This window comes from Eretmochelys imbricata, chromosome 6 (assembly GCF_965152235.1).
Source record: "Eretmochelys imbricata isolate rEreImb1 chromosome 6, rEreImb1.hap1, whole genome shotgun sequence".
Lineage (NCBI taxonomy): Eukaryota > Metazoa > Chordata > Testudines > Cheloniidae > Eretmochelys > Eretmochelys imbricata.
This window is the reverse complement of record NC_135577.1, coordinates 22656532-22672313: the sequence shown is the minus strand read 5'-3', so window position 1 is coordinate 22672313 and position 15782 is coordinate 22656532. Positions and strand designations below refer to the sequence as shown.

The 15782-nt window shown below is 42.7% G+C and overlaps 1 protein-coding gene across 3 annotated transcripts; it reads left to right on the top strand.

Annotated features, from left to right (window-relative positions):
* The first annotated feature begins 304 nt into the window (after positions 1-304).
* Positions 305-15136, top strand: GATD1 (glutamine amidotransferase class 1 domain containing 1). Of its 3 annotated transcripts, none has more exons than XM_077818228.1 (9): positions 557-1237; positions 1361-1430; positions 2009-2085; positions 5960-6065; positions 7384-7491; positions 8166-8260; positions 10780-10873; positions 12748-12859; positions 14183-15136. In XM_077818228.1, exons 1-9 carry the CDS (start codon positions 1184-1186, stop codon positions 14190-14192), a joined length of 726 nt encoding a protein of 241 aa, XP_077674354.1. In that variant the 5' UTR covers positions 557-1183; the 3' UTR covers positions 14193-15136. The 3 variants fall into 3 exon arrangements, with proteins under 3 accessions (XP_077674357.1, XP_077674354.1, XP_077674356.1); XM_077818230.1 differs by having other exon boundaries at positions 558-1237; positions 14186-15136; XM_077818231.1 differs by lacking the exons at positions 557-1237; positions 1361-1430 and adding an exon at positions 305-497.
* Positions 15137-15782: the final 646 nt, after the last annotated feature.

Below are 15782 nucleotides of genomic sequence, written 5' to 3'. Positions count from 1 at the left end.
GAGTTGTGTAGTGATGTACGGGGTATGTGTGTGTGAGTGAGTGTGAGTAAAGGTTCACTTGCGTGAGGAGCGGCTGTGACACGTCCATTGTGAGTGGGGCTCACTATGGCAAGGGGGCTCCCGCCTTTGTATGGCCCCCACACCTTAGGCCACAGCTCCCCCTGCCCAAGCCCCACAAAACCCTGCCAATGACACCCTCTTGTCTCCCTCCCCCCGGCCAATGACACCCCCTCTCGGCCCCGCCCCTTTGCCCCGTGGGCCCAGGCGCTGACGGGGGCGGGAACAGCCGTGCGGAGCCGAGCGAGGCCCCCTCCCCCTCCCCTAACGGGTGCCGCCGCCGCGGCGCCTGCGCGGTGCGGCCCGGCAACCGTCACTGGGGCCGTCGCCCGGGTCCGTCCGTATGAGGAGGCAGCCGCCGCCGCCGGGCCCCGCCAGCGCCATGTCGGAGCGGCCCGGCAAGCCCGCCTGCCTCATCATCGCCAGCGCGGCCTCCGGGGGTGAGTCGCGGCCTGGGCCGCCCCTGCCCCACTGGGCCCCCCCCGCCGCGGCCCCGCACGGTGCGGCGCGGCCCCGGAAGGGGACCGAGAGCTGGGCCGCCCCTGCGGAGGGAGGGGGGCCGCCCCGACGCCGGTTTTCTCTGCCCCGGCCTCCTTCAGCCCCGCCGCGGGACCCGCCTCTGGCCCGCCCGCCTTGGCCGCGCCCGTCGCAGCGCGGTGACCGCGGGATCGGCCGGAGCAGGGGCGCGCTGCTGCGAGGGCCGGGGGGGGTCAGGGCCCGGCTCTGCCGCCTCCTTCCCAGGCCGGAAACCGCCTTCAGGCCGCTGGCGAGTGTGGCCCGTGGGGTACTTGCCCAGGGGGAGCCCGCGGCGCTCGCTGTCCCCGCGCTGCGCTGGGATGGGGGCAGGGGCAGCGGCGGGGTCCGGCCAGCCCCCGAGTCCCCCACCTTGTGTTCATGAGGGGATCCAGGCTGTCCAGGAGTAAATGAAGATGCTGGGTGGCAGACCTGGCTGGCAAACTGAGCTTGCCCACGCAGCCTGATTGGAGAGCGATTTGTATGAATCGCTTCCAGCAGAAGAAAGACAGGAACGACGCTAATGCTTCAGAGGAAGGTTGGTTTGGTAGTTCAGGTGCTGAAATAAGGCTCATGAGATGGGTTCAATAATCGGCTGGGTCAGACGTGCTGTATGACCGGGTCCACCCTGATTCAATTGGCCTCGATAGTACTGACCCCCCACTTGGTAAGGCAACACCCATCTTTTCACGTGCTGTATATTTATACCTACCTACTGTATTTTTCACTTCATGCATCTGATGAAGTGGGTTTTAGCCTACGAAAGCTTATGCTCAAATAATTTTGTTAGTCTCTAAAGTGCCACAAGGACTCCTCATTGTTCTTCTCTGTGAAAGAAGCTTATTGGAACCTCTCTGAAGGTGAGATATACCTGAGTTCATTAAAGTTTGTGAAAGGCTCAGCTACTGTGCTGATGCAGATTGTAAAAATACCTCACTGTCTAGAACTGGCTTTGAGCAGAACTTAGTATTTCTATAATTAGAAATACTTGTACAGGCATGATCCTTTCCCATAGTTCTTTATCCTGCTACGTCAGATGCCAGGGAGTCATTCTTTTAGAAATTTCTGAAGATGGCACAGTCAGTGCTGTTCCTTTTTTGGAGACTGTTTCAACTAATTTTTCATTGGTCTGGGACTTCGAATTTTGCTGCTCTCTCTAATTCCTTGAACACTGACTCTGCCTGTACTGTTCCTATTTCTCAAAGCATTACATTTGCTAATGCTGTTATTAGAATACTAACATCAAATATAGAGTGTGAAAATATGATGCATTATCTTTGTGAATATTTCTCCTTGCGTTTTTAAAAATGCCCCTAGGCCATGGGAGCTTTTAAGTGACCCGAAGATTCATTTAATGCTAGTTGGTGAAATATGTACAGTGTAGCTGGGTTTAAGGTATGATGATTCTTTCTTTAAGTTGTCCAACTCTGTTTTCCAGGTGTGTCTGCCCAATCCTTTCTTCATTCTTTTACACTGGCTAGTGCTGCTTTTAATCTACAAGTTGCCACTCCAGGGGTAAGTGTGAGAGAACAGGAATTGACATCAGTACATACTATGATGATCTGAAAACAACCAGTTCTGCATTAATGTATAAACTAGTAATAATGAAAAAGTATGGTAACCCTTCGTTGAGAGAATTCTAATAATCTTTACAGATGAAGGCCCTTGATCTTTAAACTCTTACATACATGCTTAACTTCAGTGAGAATACTCATGTGCATAGAGGTAAACCTATGCATAAGTGTTTGTAGGGTTGGGATCTATGCTGGTACACTTGAAGAGATTCTGTATTGCAGTTCTTATTTAATAATAATTATAAAGTCCTTTTGATTTTTACGTTCTAAAGCGGGGTGGGCAAACTACGGCCCGGGGGCTGCATCCGGCCCTCTGGACATTTTAATCTGGCCCTCGAGCTTCAGCCGGGGAGCAGAGTCCAGGGCTTGCCCTGCTTCAGCCAGGGAGCAGGGTTGGGGGCTTGCCCCTCTCCGCGCGGCCGCTGAAAGCAGCGGCATGATCCCCCTGTGGTACCTATGCGTAGGGGCAGCCAGGGGGCTCTGCACACTGCCCCTGGCCCAAGTGCTGCCCCCGCAGCTCCCAGTGGCTGGGAACCACGGCCAATGGGAGCTGCAGGGGTGGCACCTGCGGACGGGGCAGTCCGCAGAGCTGCTTTGCCGCGTCTCCGCATAGGAGTCAGAGGGGGGACATGCCACTGCTTCTGGGAGCTGCTTGAGGTAAGCGCCACCTGGAGCCTGCGCCCCTGACTCCCTCCTGTGCTCCAACCCTCTGCCCCAGCCCTGATCCCCCTCCTGTCCTCCGACCCCCTCTGCCCCAGCTCGGAGCACCCTCCTGTGCGCCCCAGCCCCACCCTGGAGCCCGCATCGCCAACTGGAGCCCTCACCCCCTTCCGCACCCCAGTCCCCAATTTCACAAGCATTCATGGCTTGCCATACAATTTCCATACCCAGATGTGGCCCTTGAGCCAAAAAGTTTGTCCACCGCTGTTCTAAAGGATGTTTCCTGAAATACTGCAAGAATTTTAAAGGGGATTTACAAAGGGAAAAAAACATGGAGATTGTGTTCTCTTTTGCTTCTTTATGTTGTATAAGGGAGGTTTGAAAAGTCAACTTCCTTTTCCCCTTCTCATCCCCTCAAAAAACCCCATTAAAATCTTTTGTTGCTTGTTTTGTGTATGACATTTTGGTCTTTCCTGCTCTGGAAGATTCTGACTAGAGAACTAGGAAAATGATGACATCATAAGAATCAAGATAGTAAAAATTGAGCAATAGAAATGGGAAGGGGTTTTTATCAAACTTTAAAAAACTGTTTGACCCAGATTCTCTGCTGCACCTAGTTTCTGCTTAGTACGGCCAGGGGAAGCCCTCAGGGAACCTGTTGCATCTCCCTGATTCTCAGGGTTGAACTGTGCCTGTCCTGGTGTAACTTAGAGCAACGGCAGCTCTAACTCGCATTACCTGGCAACAGTCCACTGTGTTTACTAACCCAGCTGGGTACAGCCATATGATACCAGCTCTGGCTATGCTCCTCTGCTTCTGTCCCTAACCTGGGGCGACAGGAGTGAGTGAGTGTGTGTGTTTGTTTGTGTTTAGCATAGGAGGCAGGTATACCAGGTTTGCACCAGCTGAGAGTTCCTGTGCAACAGAGGAATTCTCAGTTGTCAGATCTGGCTGTTTTCTAGATGGCGCACAGCGATTGGAATTCCTACAGAAAATCTGACCCTTTGTGGTTTTTGCTAACACTTTGACCATGTTAGTCATTGAAGTTAAAGGACGTCTTCATTAAAGATTCTTCACTTTCATTTAAGGTGTTAAAACCTTTAATAAAAACATTGTGTATGCCTGCGCAGGAGCAAGGCCTTAAGTTCTGATATTCAGTCTAATATTTCCCTAGCTCAGTTGTGTGAATTATTGGAAAAACAAACATGCATGTGATTGATTGCAAAGTACCCACTCAAATGGATCATAAAAGGACAAATAAGCAACTTTTACATTTAGTGTGGCAAAAAAGTACCAATGTAACACTTCCGTTCAGTTGCAAACAATGAAAAGTTGCTTTCCTGCAAAGTTAGTAAGAAAATGACTCACTTTCATTCTGCACTGAGATTTTTGTCTTATTGCCTCAGATACAAACAATTAAACCAAAATAAAATGTGCTGATCCAACTATCTCTAAATGCATGTATAAAAACTAATAACACAGAACTGATTAATATTAAACTAAAGGGACGCTTTCCCCAATACTGTTCCATCCCTGTGCTATGTTTACCTTGCTCATCAGGCAAAACCTGGAGTGGATAGTTGAGCCTTATGTAATGTCCTTTGGGCTTATTTAAAAATTTTGTATTCATATAACTTATTTTGATTAGCAAGTTTTTCAGAAATTTCTAGATGGGTTTACCGTAAAATACATCAAAATGGATAACTACATACGTCAGGAGATTGATACTAGGAAGTAAATCTGCTCACCTCTGGGTCAGTAGTTCAAATTTACTGCAGGCTAACAGCTTAAAAATTACCATCTGACAAATGTTTGATGTTTTCTCTGTTTCTAACAGGCTGGAATTCAAATTTCTGACATCACTCTTGAGAGATTAGTAGTTGTTAAGTCTAGTTGCTTGTTGTGGCTTCCTCCCAACAAACAAATGCAACATGTACAATTGTAGTTTAAACATAATTTTCCAATAGTTTTAAAAGCATATAAACATGACTCACTACAAAAATTAAAAAGACCCAATTGTGTAGAAATTCATGGAAGAGTTTTTGTTCTGTAATAGACAGAATAGATTGAAAAAGACTTTTCATGGAAAAATTCACATAATTTGTCAAATTGACAAATATACAGACATAGTACTGGGAGAAGCCTTTGTCTCTGGATCACCAGTTAAAATCCTGTCCAGGACAGAAGTGACTGAAAATTATTACCATTTTATTACTGAAACAAGTTCATTTCTAAAAGGTCACACAAATCTGCCTCACAGTTTGGCACTAAACAGTGCTCTAATTTGTGCCTCTAAAAGGCCAGGGATTAACTTGGCCCTGGAAGATGAAATATCCTCTTCTCAAATAGAGGCCAGGTCTACACTAATAATACTTTGCCAGTATACCAGGTTTTGCCAGTATAGCTTATTTCAGCCACCCTGAGCAAAATAAACAATACTGGCAAAAACATGTCTACATTAGAGGCTTTTGCTGGCATAGCACTCCTGACAGATACATCTGTTCCAACAAAGGTAGTTTAGACAGGGGTGAAAGTAATATTAAATTCTTACCAGTACGGAGGCCTGTTGCTGGGCCCATGGAAGGGGCAGAGCCTCAGGCAGAAGAGGCAGGGCTGGGGGTCAACCTCCCACAGCTAGCCCATCTGGGCTGTGCCACCTGGGGCTCCAGCTGCTGCCACGGTAGCGGCGGCGGTGACTGGGAGCTCTGGGCCCTTTTAAATCGCCGGTCCTGGGGCAGCTGCCCCTTTTGCCCCTTCCCACTCCTCCCCTCACCTCCCATTGGTGACCCTGCTGGTAGGGTCCCTACCGGCAGGGCCGCTGACGGGGGCAAAAGGGGCAGCGATGTTAAAGCGCTGCCGTGGCTGCGTACAGGCCGGTATCGGCTTCTTACCGGTATACGATACCGGCCTACTTTCACCTCTGAGTATAGATCTCATGTTAGATATGGCTTCTTGATTTCAGGATTAAGTCATCTTGGAGAGAGAAATACCTTTTCTGTGGACAAAGAAAGAACTTTTGGTTGCAATGAGCACTAAAGTCCCTGTTTAAAAAAAAAAAAAAAAGAAAGAAAAAAAAGAAACTCCACACTTAAACAAACTAGACAAAAAACTGTGCACTGAGATTAATCACTGTCTTTGAACAATGATTCAACTAGGGGAAGTTAATTGACTTTGCTGATGTGAATGAGAGCAACATGCGTTGGATACAGGACTTCCGTATGAAATCTTATGCAAATCCTGCAAAGTTGGAGTCAATTGATGGTGAGTATCTTACATGTCTTCCCCTCTATATTGTGAAAACAAATGCTTCTGACTGTTAAATCTTTGGGAAGAAGAGAGCAAAAAAAGTAATGTTTTTGGAGTCTGTCTTTATGCATAATGGGCATCACTGTTGTCTTCCCACCCTAATTGCTCAGGCTATTCCCCCTTATAGCTTCCTGGAGAAGCTGCATCATCTGTTCCAAACAGACTGCGTAAGTAATCACTGAGACACAAACTACAGGACGAGATGCAACTATAAAATGTATTTTCTTCTGTTTTTATTGACATGTGTACTGAGCACTGTTCAGGCAGAATATGCCTAACAGAGTACCTTCCCCCAAGCACTTACAATAGCAAGGCATGTGGATGCAATCCAGTAGAATACAGGAAAATTATTGTGTGTTGTAGCTAGATGAACTGGGTCTTAAGAAAATTTAGTAAGGAAGAGTGGGAAAAGGCTTATCGTATGCTAAATGATAGGGTTGTTCATGAAAGAAGGTGCAAAGTCAGGAGTGGGCAAAGAAGTCAAAAGGATCAATAAGAAGAGAAGCTCAGACACTGTGGAAGGAGCATGAGGGGCTGTAAAGTCAGACTGAGGAACTGATGTAGGGAAGAAGTGAGATGGGGCAGAGCCTTGTTGGAAATGAGGACCAGGAGCTTGAATTTGTCTTTCTTATCATGGATGTTGCCATGCATTTCAGCCAAGATATGGGGTCTGTCTAGGTATTGCAGTGGGCCTCTACTCCCTAGTGGAGATTGGGAAGAAGCATTAGGCTTGAGATGTCTTTCCCTTGATTGAATCAAAGTTGTGCTAAAAAATTCTCGCTCTTAAACAGAGGTGGGTGGGGTTTTTTTTTGCATCTTAATGTTTTTCCTAGCATGTCATGAGCAAGCAGTCAGAATGTTAGACTGATAAAAAGCCAATATTTTGGCGAGATACATTTGCTCCTGGAGAAAGGGTATACTAAACTAGGCATACTGTTAACTGTGGGGTCGATTAAAGGGCTTCTGCTATAGTAGAAGGAAGAACGGTAAATCTTTGGCTTGTTAGGAATATCTCTTTAGAAGCTTCTGATCTTTGTAGGCCTATATACCACAATATAGCTTTCTCCTTCCTGAGCGCTGGACTTTATAATAGGTATTTTATTTTTATTTAATTTCTTTGGTTTGTTTTTTTACATATTGTAGTATGTGACTGACTTCTTTTGTGGAGTATTTTTTGCTTTGTCAAATAAATTTTGAAAAGAAATCATGCTCAGATACTTTTGCCCGTTAATGTTTATAGTCCAAACTTGTATTATTCTCTCTTCCTGACTAGGTGCTAGATACCATGCCCTGTTGATTCCTAACTGTCCTGGGGCTTTGACTGACCTTGCAAACAGTGGATACCTAGCTAGGATATTGCAGCACTTCAGCAATGAGAACAGTAGGTAAACCCTATTGGGGATCTTTATTTTGTTTTAATAAAATCCAGAGTCTGTACGTAATTCATTACTTCATTGCTGGTCCATACAAAAGTCTATTTATCTTGCAGTGAACACTTGTAGGCATTGTAATGGAAGAAGTGGTGATGTGGCTAGCAAACTTCAAATTATTTACACAGCTGGAAGAGTGCAGCAGCATCAGAACTTTAAAAAATAACAAAACCTTCCTTGTGGAAAGAGATTAAAAATAAGATCTTTTGAGAGAGAGAAGAGAATTCCTCTGCCTTACCAATGTCCAAAACTGGAGTGATGCTCCCTGTGAGTCAGATGGAACTCTTAGTTCATAGCCAGTTACACAGTATTATAGAGTCCTCTTCAATAAGATCCTGATCCTGCAAAGATCCTCGCATGTGTACTTTAATTTAAGCACTTGAGCGTGAATAGTCCTGTTGGAACTACCTGTGTTAAGCACATGTGTAACTCTGAAGGATTGGGCCCTAATCTTGTAAATTGGTGCACAGAGAAAACAGTAAAGCCAGAGTCAATGCAAACAATGTCTCATAACATTATTTTCAGAAAGGTAATATACAGTAACTTAAAGGATATTATTTTGGCTGTTGTAACTTTCAGGGTATTTATAATTAAATTTAATTTCTTAAATCTGTTTGTTTTTTAGAGCCTATTTGTGCTGTGGGACATGGAGTTGCTGCTTTATGTTGTGCCACAAATGAGGATAAATCCTGGGTATTTCAGGGATACAGCCTGACAGGGGTAGGTACCGTGAAGCAAACTTCTCCCAAAGTGAGGATTTCACTGTGCGTGGGGCAGTGTAATTCAGTGTGGTAGTGCCAGGGATTTTGGCGTCATCATAGGTCTTAAGAGACTTTGGTCCAAATCAAAATAATCAATCTGATAAGTTCAACAACTTGTTACTCAGGAGCTGAAGGTCTGTCATTGGCAAAGGGTGCTGTAGGCCAGAATGGTGAGCTGTGTAGGGGCCCATGACTGCATATGAGGGCTCTGCTGTAATTCAGCCTTGTTCTGGTGAGTGCTGTCAGTCTCAGTATTTTATAAGTACCAAATGAAGGTGATAAAACCTCTAAACAAATTTGCCATAGTGTGTCTGGCTGATAGTTCATGGCTTTAAACGTCCCTAGATACTATGGTTATTCAATTTGGTGCCATAACACTGCTTGTGAATTTTATTTCTATGAATGATTTTTAAATGTTAAAGGAATCTAATTCAGAAAAGAGCTATTTGTACAAACTAAAAGAAATTCAAACTCAGGCTGCTGCTATTGATCTCTTATCCTGTTGTGCCGCTAGTCTGTAATGTCTCAGATCACCCACAGACTGTCACGGATTTATGCAGGATCTATACTCATTTATCAATAAAATGCATAATAAACATTCTTAATGCAACTTTTGTAGTTGAAAATTTACACACAGAGTCAGGAAATTTAAAGTTATGGTTTCCACAGAAGGTGTAACACAGACTCCTTGTGCATATGTATTTGATATCACAGCATATGCTGATACTTTTAATGTAATATGTGCATTGTGGCCTAGTTATGGTCATTAAAGATGCAGATTTGTTTAAATTGATGATGCAGTTGTACACTGAAATGTGCAATCAGACACAAACACCGTGTCCTGCACGGAATCCAAGTAACTGGGCTCTGCGGTATGGAGATCACGACTAGGTGACATTTCAGTGGGCTTAATCTCTTGCATGTTATTTACTGGATTCAGGCATATATTTTCTGCTGTTAAATTAGTTGTCAGTATCATGCTCTTGTGTGAATGGAGAAGTGGGAAGTTCCTTTATATCATGGTTGAATGGGCGGACCCCAAAAGCAGCACAGTGGAGAGCTATCTTTTTACATCCCTTTAGCCAGCACTGCAGGTAAAAGTGCCACAGCAGTAGCTAACAGAAGGTAGATCGCTCATGGGACAGGGCAAAAGGGCTTGTCCAATAATCTAGGTTTTTCATTTAAGAAAAAATGTCTTATGTGTGATGATTTTGTATGCATGAATGGTTGAGTGTGAATAAGGAACTGAAGGTCAGGCTGTGTTTTATTTGAAAGGTAATTTTTCTCACATTTGCACTGAGGTCTTGGATTGGTTCTGTGACCCCCAATGTCATGGTTTGAGAATTGTTAATATACCTGCCTGCCCATAGTGGGTTACTTTCTCGTTAGTGTGGTGTATTTGTTTTAACTTTATGAAGTTCTAGGTTTCAAAAATATTCTCATGTGGGTTCCATTAAGATACAAAATGATAGGAAAACTAACTTACCCGTGTGAGTAAGCAAGCAGATGTAATGTACAATGTGTCAGATTGGAATAGCACCAGGCTTTGTGGTGTTACAAATCATGAGGTGGTGTTCAATGCCTTTTAGCCAGAATTACAGAATCCCAGCTAAACATCCTAGTGAAGAATTTCACTGTAGCTATAAAATGGCCCCAAGCATTTCTAGCTTTTTACAAAACAGAGTCTGTAATTCCATTCTGACTTATCATGCTTTGTGGGTACAAAGCTTTGCTTATCTCTTCATGTAGGTGATTATGCTGGATTTAATGCTGATGGAGGTCAAGTAACAAACTTTTATCAGAGAGAGCTTGCTGTTACCATTATTGCAAAACAACTTGAAAGTAATCGATTGGAAATTTAATTAAGTGGAATTATATTTATAATTAGAGAGCTTGAGGGTGCATTGGTATAATGCAGTTCTCAGTCAACTATTGTTTTCTCAGAAGCTTCTCTCCTGGTTTCTGGGCATGATGTTCTACTCTTTCCCTGACACTGGAAGACTGTTTTCACCTCTCATTATTTAAGATTTGCAGAGACTGCAGAATCAGAGAAAGGGAGAAGAGCAGAAAAACCCAGGACATCCTCTAGGGACATTGCTTTGCTATTCTGATTAAGTGTGAGGTTCTCAGATGGTGCCAGCACCAAATCCTAAAATAGAAGCCCCAAATTCTTAGTCATGTACTGTTAGTGCCACTATGAGGTACTTGTGTGCTTAACCTTCCTATGCAGACTGAGATTGACTCCCATGAGAATTTCCAGTTTGCGCCCTAATTTGGATATCTGTAGGAAATTGGATATTTTGGGGGTTTTTTTTAAGTACTCCAAAAATAACTTCAGTTGCATGTTTTTATTAAAATTTTTGGAAGAAGGAAGTGGGTAGAAGAATAGATTGTGACAGAATATTTTCCTCATTGGTTTTGCTTGGATCTATCTTAGGTAAAAGCTAAGCAGACTTATCTCGTTCTCCTGTTTTTCAGCCCTCTGTGTATGAGCTGATAAGGCAGCCCAGTTTTGCCAGTTTGTCCATTATTGTGGAGGACTTTGTGAAAGATTCTGGAGCTACCTTTAGTGGTACGTCACTTTCTGATTGTTAGCCCTTCATGTCTTATGAATGATTGGTGGTGGTGAAATAGCTTTTATTCCTTTGCCACACATGTGAGAAGGACCATTGCAGAATCTGCTCTGTTACACTCTGTTAAATTACAATGCAACACATGCTAAAAGACCCTGGAAAGTTAAAAATGTTTTAAATCCAAATTACTTACCAACGTTAGTAATAATATCTAGCAGGCTGGATTGTGACAGAGCCCTATGTGACTGCACAGGAAAGTTAGTACCATAGCATCCACCTACACAGCCGTATTAACACCCCTCTGATCTTGGGTCCAGTTTACATTATTCAAGCTTAGTTATGTATAAAATTGGTTTATTGACTGTTTTGATTTATTGCTTGTGGGCTGTCTTTGAACAAAATACCAAATCAGTTTTATCATTAAATAATATAGTCTTTTTTCCAAGTAATATGTTTTTGTGAATTGCAATGTAACAATTTGACTTTCAGTTGCAAAGCCTCAACTTCTGTAATTTGTGAGCACCAAAATGCATTAACACACAAAATTCTGAGCTGAGTCTGCCACTCTATCTTGAATGCTGTAATTCTGCTTCGTTATTGCTGAAGGCTCAGAAGAGTGTTTCGTTTTGCTGAATATGCCATATTTATTGTTATACCCAAGATCCATGGGGAGAATGAAATAATACACTGTAGAAGGTTCCAGTCCTCTGTTACAATTAAGCATCTGTCACATTCACCTTTGGTATCTGAAACTAGGGAAGAAGCAGGAGAGAGAGAGGTATAATTTTTTGAATTCTATACATGAAAAATAATTGAGAAACCCACAATATTTAAGCCACTGGGTTTATTTGTAAACAAAACTGCCAAGCTTTGGGCTGATGCAGTTGAAACAGCTGAGTTAGAAATTGTACAAAAGGGATTTATAATGGAAACAGTGACAGACCCTTAAAGAACAAACACTGCGTGCACTCTTTAACAAGAAAAAAAGAGATGCCAATGTCTCTTTGAACTGCCATGTACAATATGGTTATTTTTTTTCCATTGCTGCTGCTAATCAAGCTTTTTGTGTGTTTAAATAGCAGCTTTCCCCTTTCTAATTAGCTGCCTCTTCCAGATTAGTTCAGTAATGATATTCCAGCATCTGATGTCACAGTCACTTCCATGGTGATTACTTGTGATGTCATACAGATTTGGCTGAAGCTTTTACTGAGTGGATTGAGCAGCAGGAGGAGTATGTTCCGAGATAAGCCATTTATTCCTATCCACGCATTTGGATTATCATCATCAGTTGTCAGGTAGGGGGTGGAATACAGAAAAAGAATGACAGGTTAATGGAATTTCATAAAATAGTACTTTAAAAAGTTTGATCAAGGACAAAAGACCAAAGTGGTTGGTGAAATACCAACATGTTACTAATGAATACCAGTATATCAGGGTATTTTCACTGGACAGAAAATCTGTATCATTGCAGGCTCTTTGTAAGGCAGTGATTGCTAACCTTGGTTTCTTACATGAGGGGTATTTATAATGCATTGCATGGGTGAATGGAAGTTAAAGAAATGCACTTCAAAATTTGTTTCCCAGGATAGCCTCGTGAAATACATAGGGAACTTGGTAGAGGACTGGTACAAATAAAGGGCCAATCTGACAATCATTCCATGCAGGGAATTCTTGTTGAAATCCTCAGGAAGCTTTGATGGTAGGTCAGGTTTATCTCTACCTTGTAAACAGCTCAGCATATCAGTTAGTCACCAAACACTATGTCTATTTGAAATAGTTAACCTCTGTACTGCAGTCTCATTGGATGTGTGAAATCGAAATTATGAAGCAGTGTCCACTGACATCAGTATTTGAATATTTTTCTCTGATTCAGCCAGCAAGCCAGATGCTGTACACATAGTTCTGGACAGGCACCTTGTTACAGGACAGAATGAGAATTCCACTGTTGTAGCTGTCCAGAACCTTATTCTTCTCTTCAATGGCAGGTGAGGAAATATGCGTAAAGCACCATGGGAATGGATTCTTTGATCAGAAATATTTACGTTTCAGGAATAACTCTGAATAGTGCCACAAAGAAGACCATTTTTCTGATATAACAGGAGAAGTACGAGTCTTTTTAAATTGCAATTTGCTTAACTACATGTTTTGTCTCTTGTGTCTTTTAATTTCCTTTTACTAACAGCATTTTTGACTTACAGTTATTGGGTTTGAAATGCACAGCTACACACACAGACTGATAAAGGGAAATATGGAATTTGGGATCACTCAGTCTTTTCATTAGGATAAATTAATCTTTTATGTGTAAATTCTTAGTGTCACAGTTTCAGGGGAACATCATCTGTATTCTTCTCCCCCCACCCCCACCCCCCATGGTCCGCTCCAGGAGTTCCCAGTTGGGTATCGCATTTCCAGCTGCCACTTGTGTCTGGGCAGGGACCCTTGTACCACTGCCTTCTGACCAGGGGGTTTTAAGGCTGCATAGCTCCCCCACCTGACACTGTGATATCACGAGCTAGCCAGTATGTCTAAAAGCCAACACCTGTGCTTTGCTTTCCCTCTGAGGGCTATGAATGGTATATTGACAGCAATTAGAAATTATCACACAGCTCTTGCTAAGCAAGCACCTTTATTATTAAGGTAAAAGCATTACAGTCAAAACATAATAAAAACAATACACAGATTTAAACATACCAGGAGTCACCCAGGGACCCTTGTAGACCAAAATCATTCCAATCCTTTCACAAGGGTTGGGGGTTCCCCATGGAGAGAAGCTCCTGTCCATTTGCTGAATCAGAAAGAAACCCAGTGTTGGTTCAAGCTCATCCTTTTATACCAAAAGCCATTTCTTTGTCTCTTAGTCTCTGGAAAACTCATTATAAACCAGGATATGCAAACCACCATTGGGACAGTACTTTTCTAAAGTTTAGTCTCAGTGACTCCACTAAATCACCACCCACTATCCTTAGTTTCCGTAGGAGTAGAACACAATCATGCATAAACGATTTGTAAATTTACTACAATGTCCTGCAAAATACTGCATGGGATTGCAATATCTGTCACACTTAGTACACTTTGAGCTATGATAAGTTAGTATTTGGGCAACTCCATATATTTTGTATAGTAGGAATGAACAGATTTCAGATATTTGTTGTTTATAGGTTGGTGGTTTAATTTGTTTCTTGGATTTGCCAATATGAAAGACGGCTAATAAGAAAAATCTGAGTGGGATTAGTTGAATATTGGTGAGAAGTTCCTTTCCAGCTGTGGGCTAGCTAGCCATGTCATGCTGTTGGATGTGTTTCATTCAGCAGGAAATGAAGGAGCAGGCCTCCTTGTAGCTGGGATAGATGAAGAGCCAGAGAGACTGAAGACTTTGTCTGTGAATGGGATGTCTTGCTGATGGAGAGGGCCATCAGCACTTCTGTTGACTCTGTGATCGTGAAGAGGAAGTACCAATGTACGTGCAGAGTGGATAAAACTTGTGAACAAGAAAGCATTTACGTGTATCACTCCTTAAAGATGATCCTGAAATAGTCTCACTTCACTTTCTGGTAGTGAAACTTTTCTTTCAGAATTTCTCCCCCCTGCCCTTGAAAAAAGAAGTTTCCTACATTTTACATGGGAAAACATCCTAAAAAGAGCATTTATATTTATAATACCAACACTTCTCCTTGCGCTAAAGGGCGGAGACCCCACTCTAGGGCGATATAATGTCAGCCCTTAGTTGGGAACCTTGTAATTCAGCTCCATAGCAAAACAGTTCTGGAATGCTCTCAATTTAGGTCCATTCATTTATCAGCTGGTGCCTGTGGTTCAGATCTCAAACTCCACAATTAATGCTGCATTGAATTGCAGTTTGAAATCTATTCTAGCCCTCTGTCCAATGAGTCATAAAGTTGGCTCCAGACTCTCTAAATGGATTTTTGAAAGTGAGACAAATTTGAGATATAAAGGAAAATGCTTAGATAAATCCTGCATGAGTGCAACTGAACAACTGAGTCTGAAGCAGCTCACCTTGGCGATACCATTGACATAATGTGCTCTTTTCTCATTGTGCACTTCTGTAAAAAAATCTGCTCAAAGGTTGTTTTAAAGGACCCTCTAAAAAGTCCTTTGCAGTACTGTTGTGTGCAGCATGTATTATGAATTTGTATTGTTTGGATTGTTAGAAATATTGATCTCTGGCAAATACAGTGCAATTGTCTGTTCTTGGAATTAATTTTATTACAGAAGTAAAAATGAATTTACTTGGACCAAATAGATTTCATCCTGTATGTAGTTTCTTAGCAGATCAATGACTCATTCTCTTTGCATTTCATATTGAGCATATCATTTGTTCCTTTCCATCCATTTAAAAAATGAAAGGGGACAGTCAGACCACAAAGAAGGGTTTTCCCTCCACCTTAGTCCTAACTATGCGAAAGCTGTTGCCGGAAGGTGGATGCATTCATGGGTGGCTTTTTTTTTTATGACTGAAATTGAGACCACCCTTTTCTGCAGTATTCTCTAGGGAGCCGAACTCATAAAGTTTCTCCTGGTTATGTTCTTCCTTAAAGGGAGCATCAGATGCTGTAATCATAGTCATCTGGCAGACCAGCCTTGTTCCCTTTTCTGAGGGGAAATGTTTATTAGCTGTACTTCCTCTCAAAACTGCTGTGTGAGCTTAAATAATTTGCCATGGGGTTTCTAGGATTTCTGGCTGCGTTATAAACTGAATCCCTGTTTTCAGATTTGCACTTGTGATGGAAATGTTGGTTAAATCTTCATCCCTGTCAGCTTCTGTCAAGGATTTTCTTTTAGTTTTTTCTCTGCTGCCAGAACATACGTCTCAGCTGCAGTTTCAGTGGACCATCCAGTGAAATGATGTGGAACATCTATTTCAGTAGCATGTAGAGGCTCAGACAGAGG

Excerpts from the sequence above, each read along its gene's own strand:
- GATD1 (XM_077818228.1), top strand. The coding sequence starts at position 1,184 with ATGACCGGGTCCACCCTGATTCAATTGGCCTCGATAGTACTGACCCCC. Across the intron at positions 7,492-8,165 it reads GCACTTCAGCAATGAGAACA|AGCCTATTTGTGCTGTGGGA; the intron begins GTAGGTAAACCC and ends TTTGTTTTTTAG. Across the intron at positions 8,261-10,779 it reads AGGGATACAGCCTGACAGGG|CCCTCTGTGTATGAGCTGAT; the intron begins GTAGGTACCGTG and ends CCTGTTTTTCAG.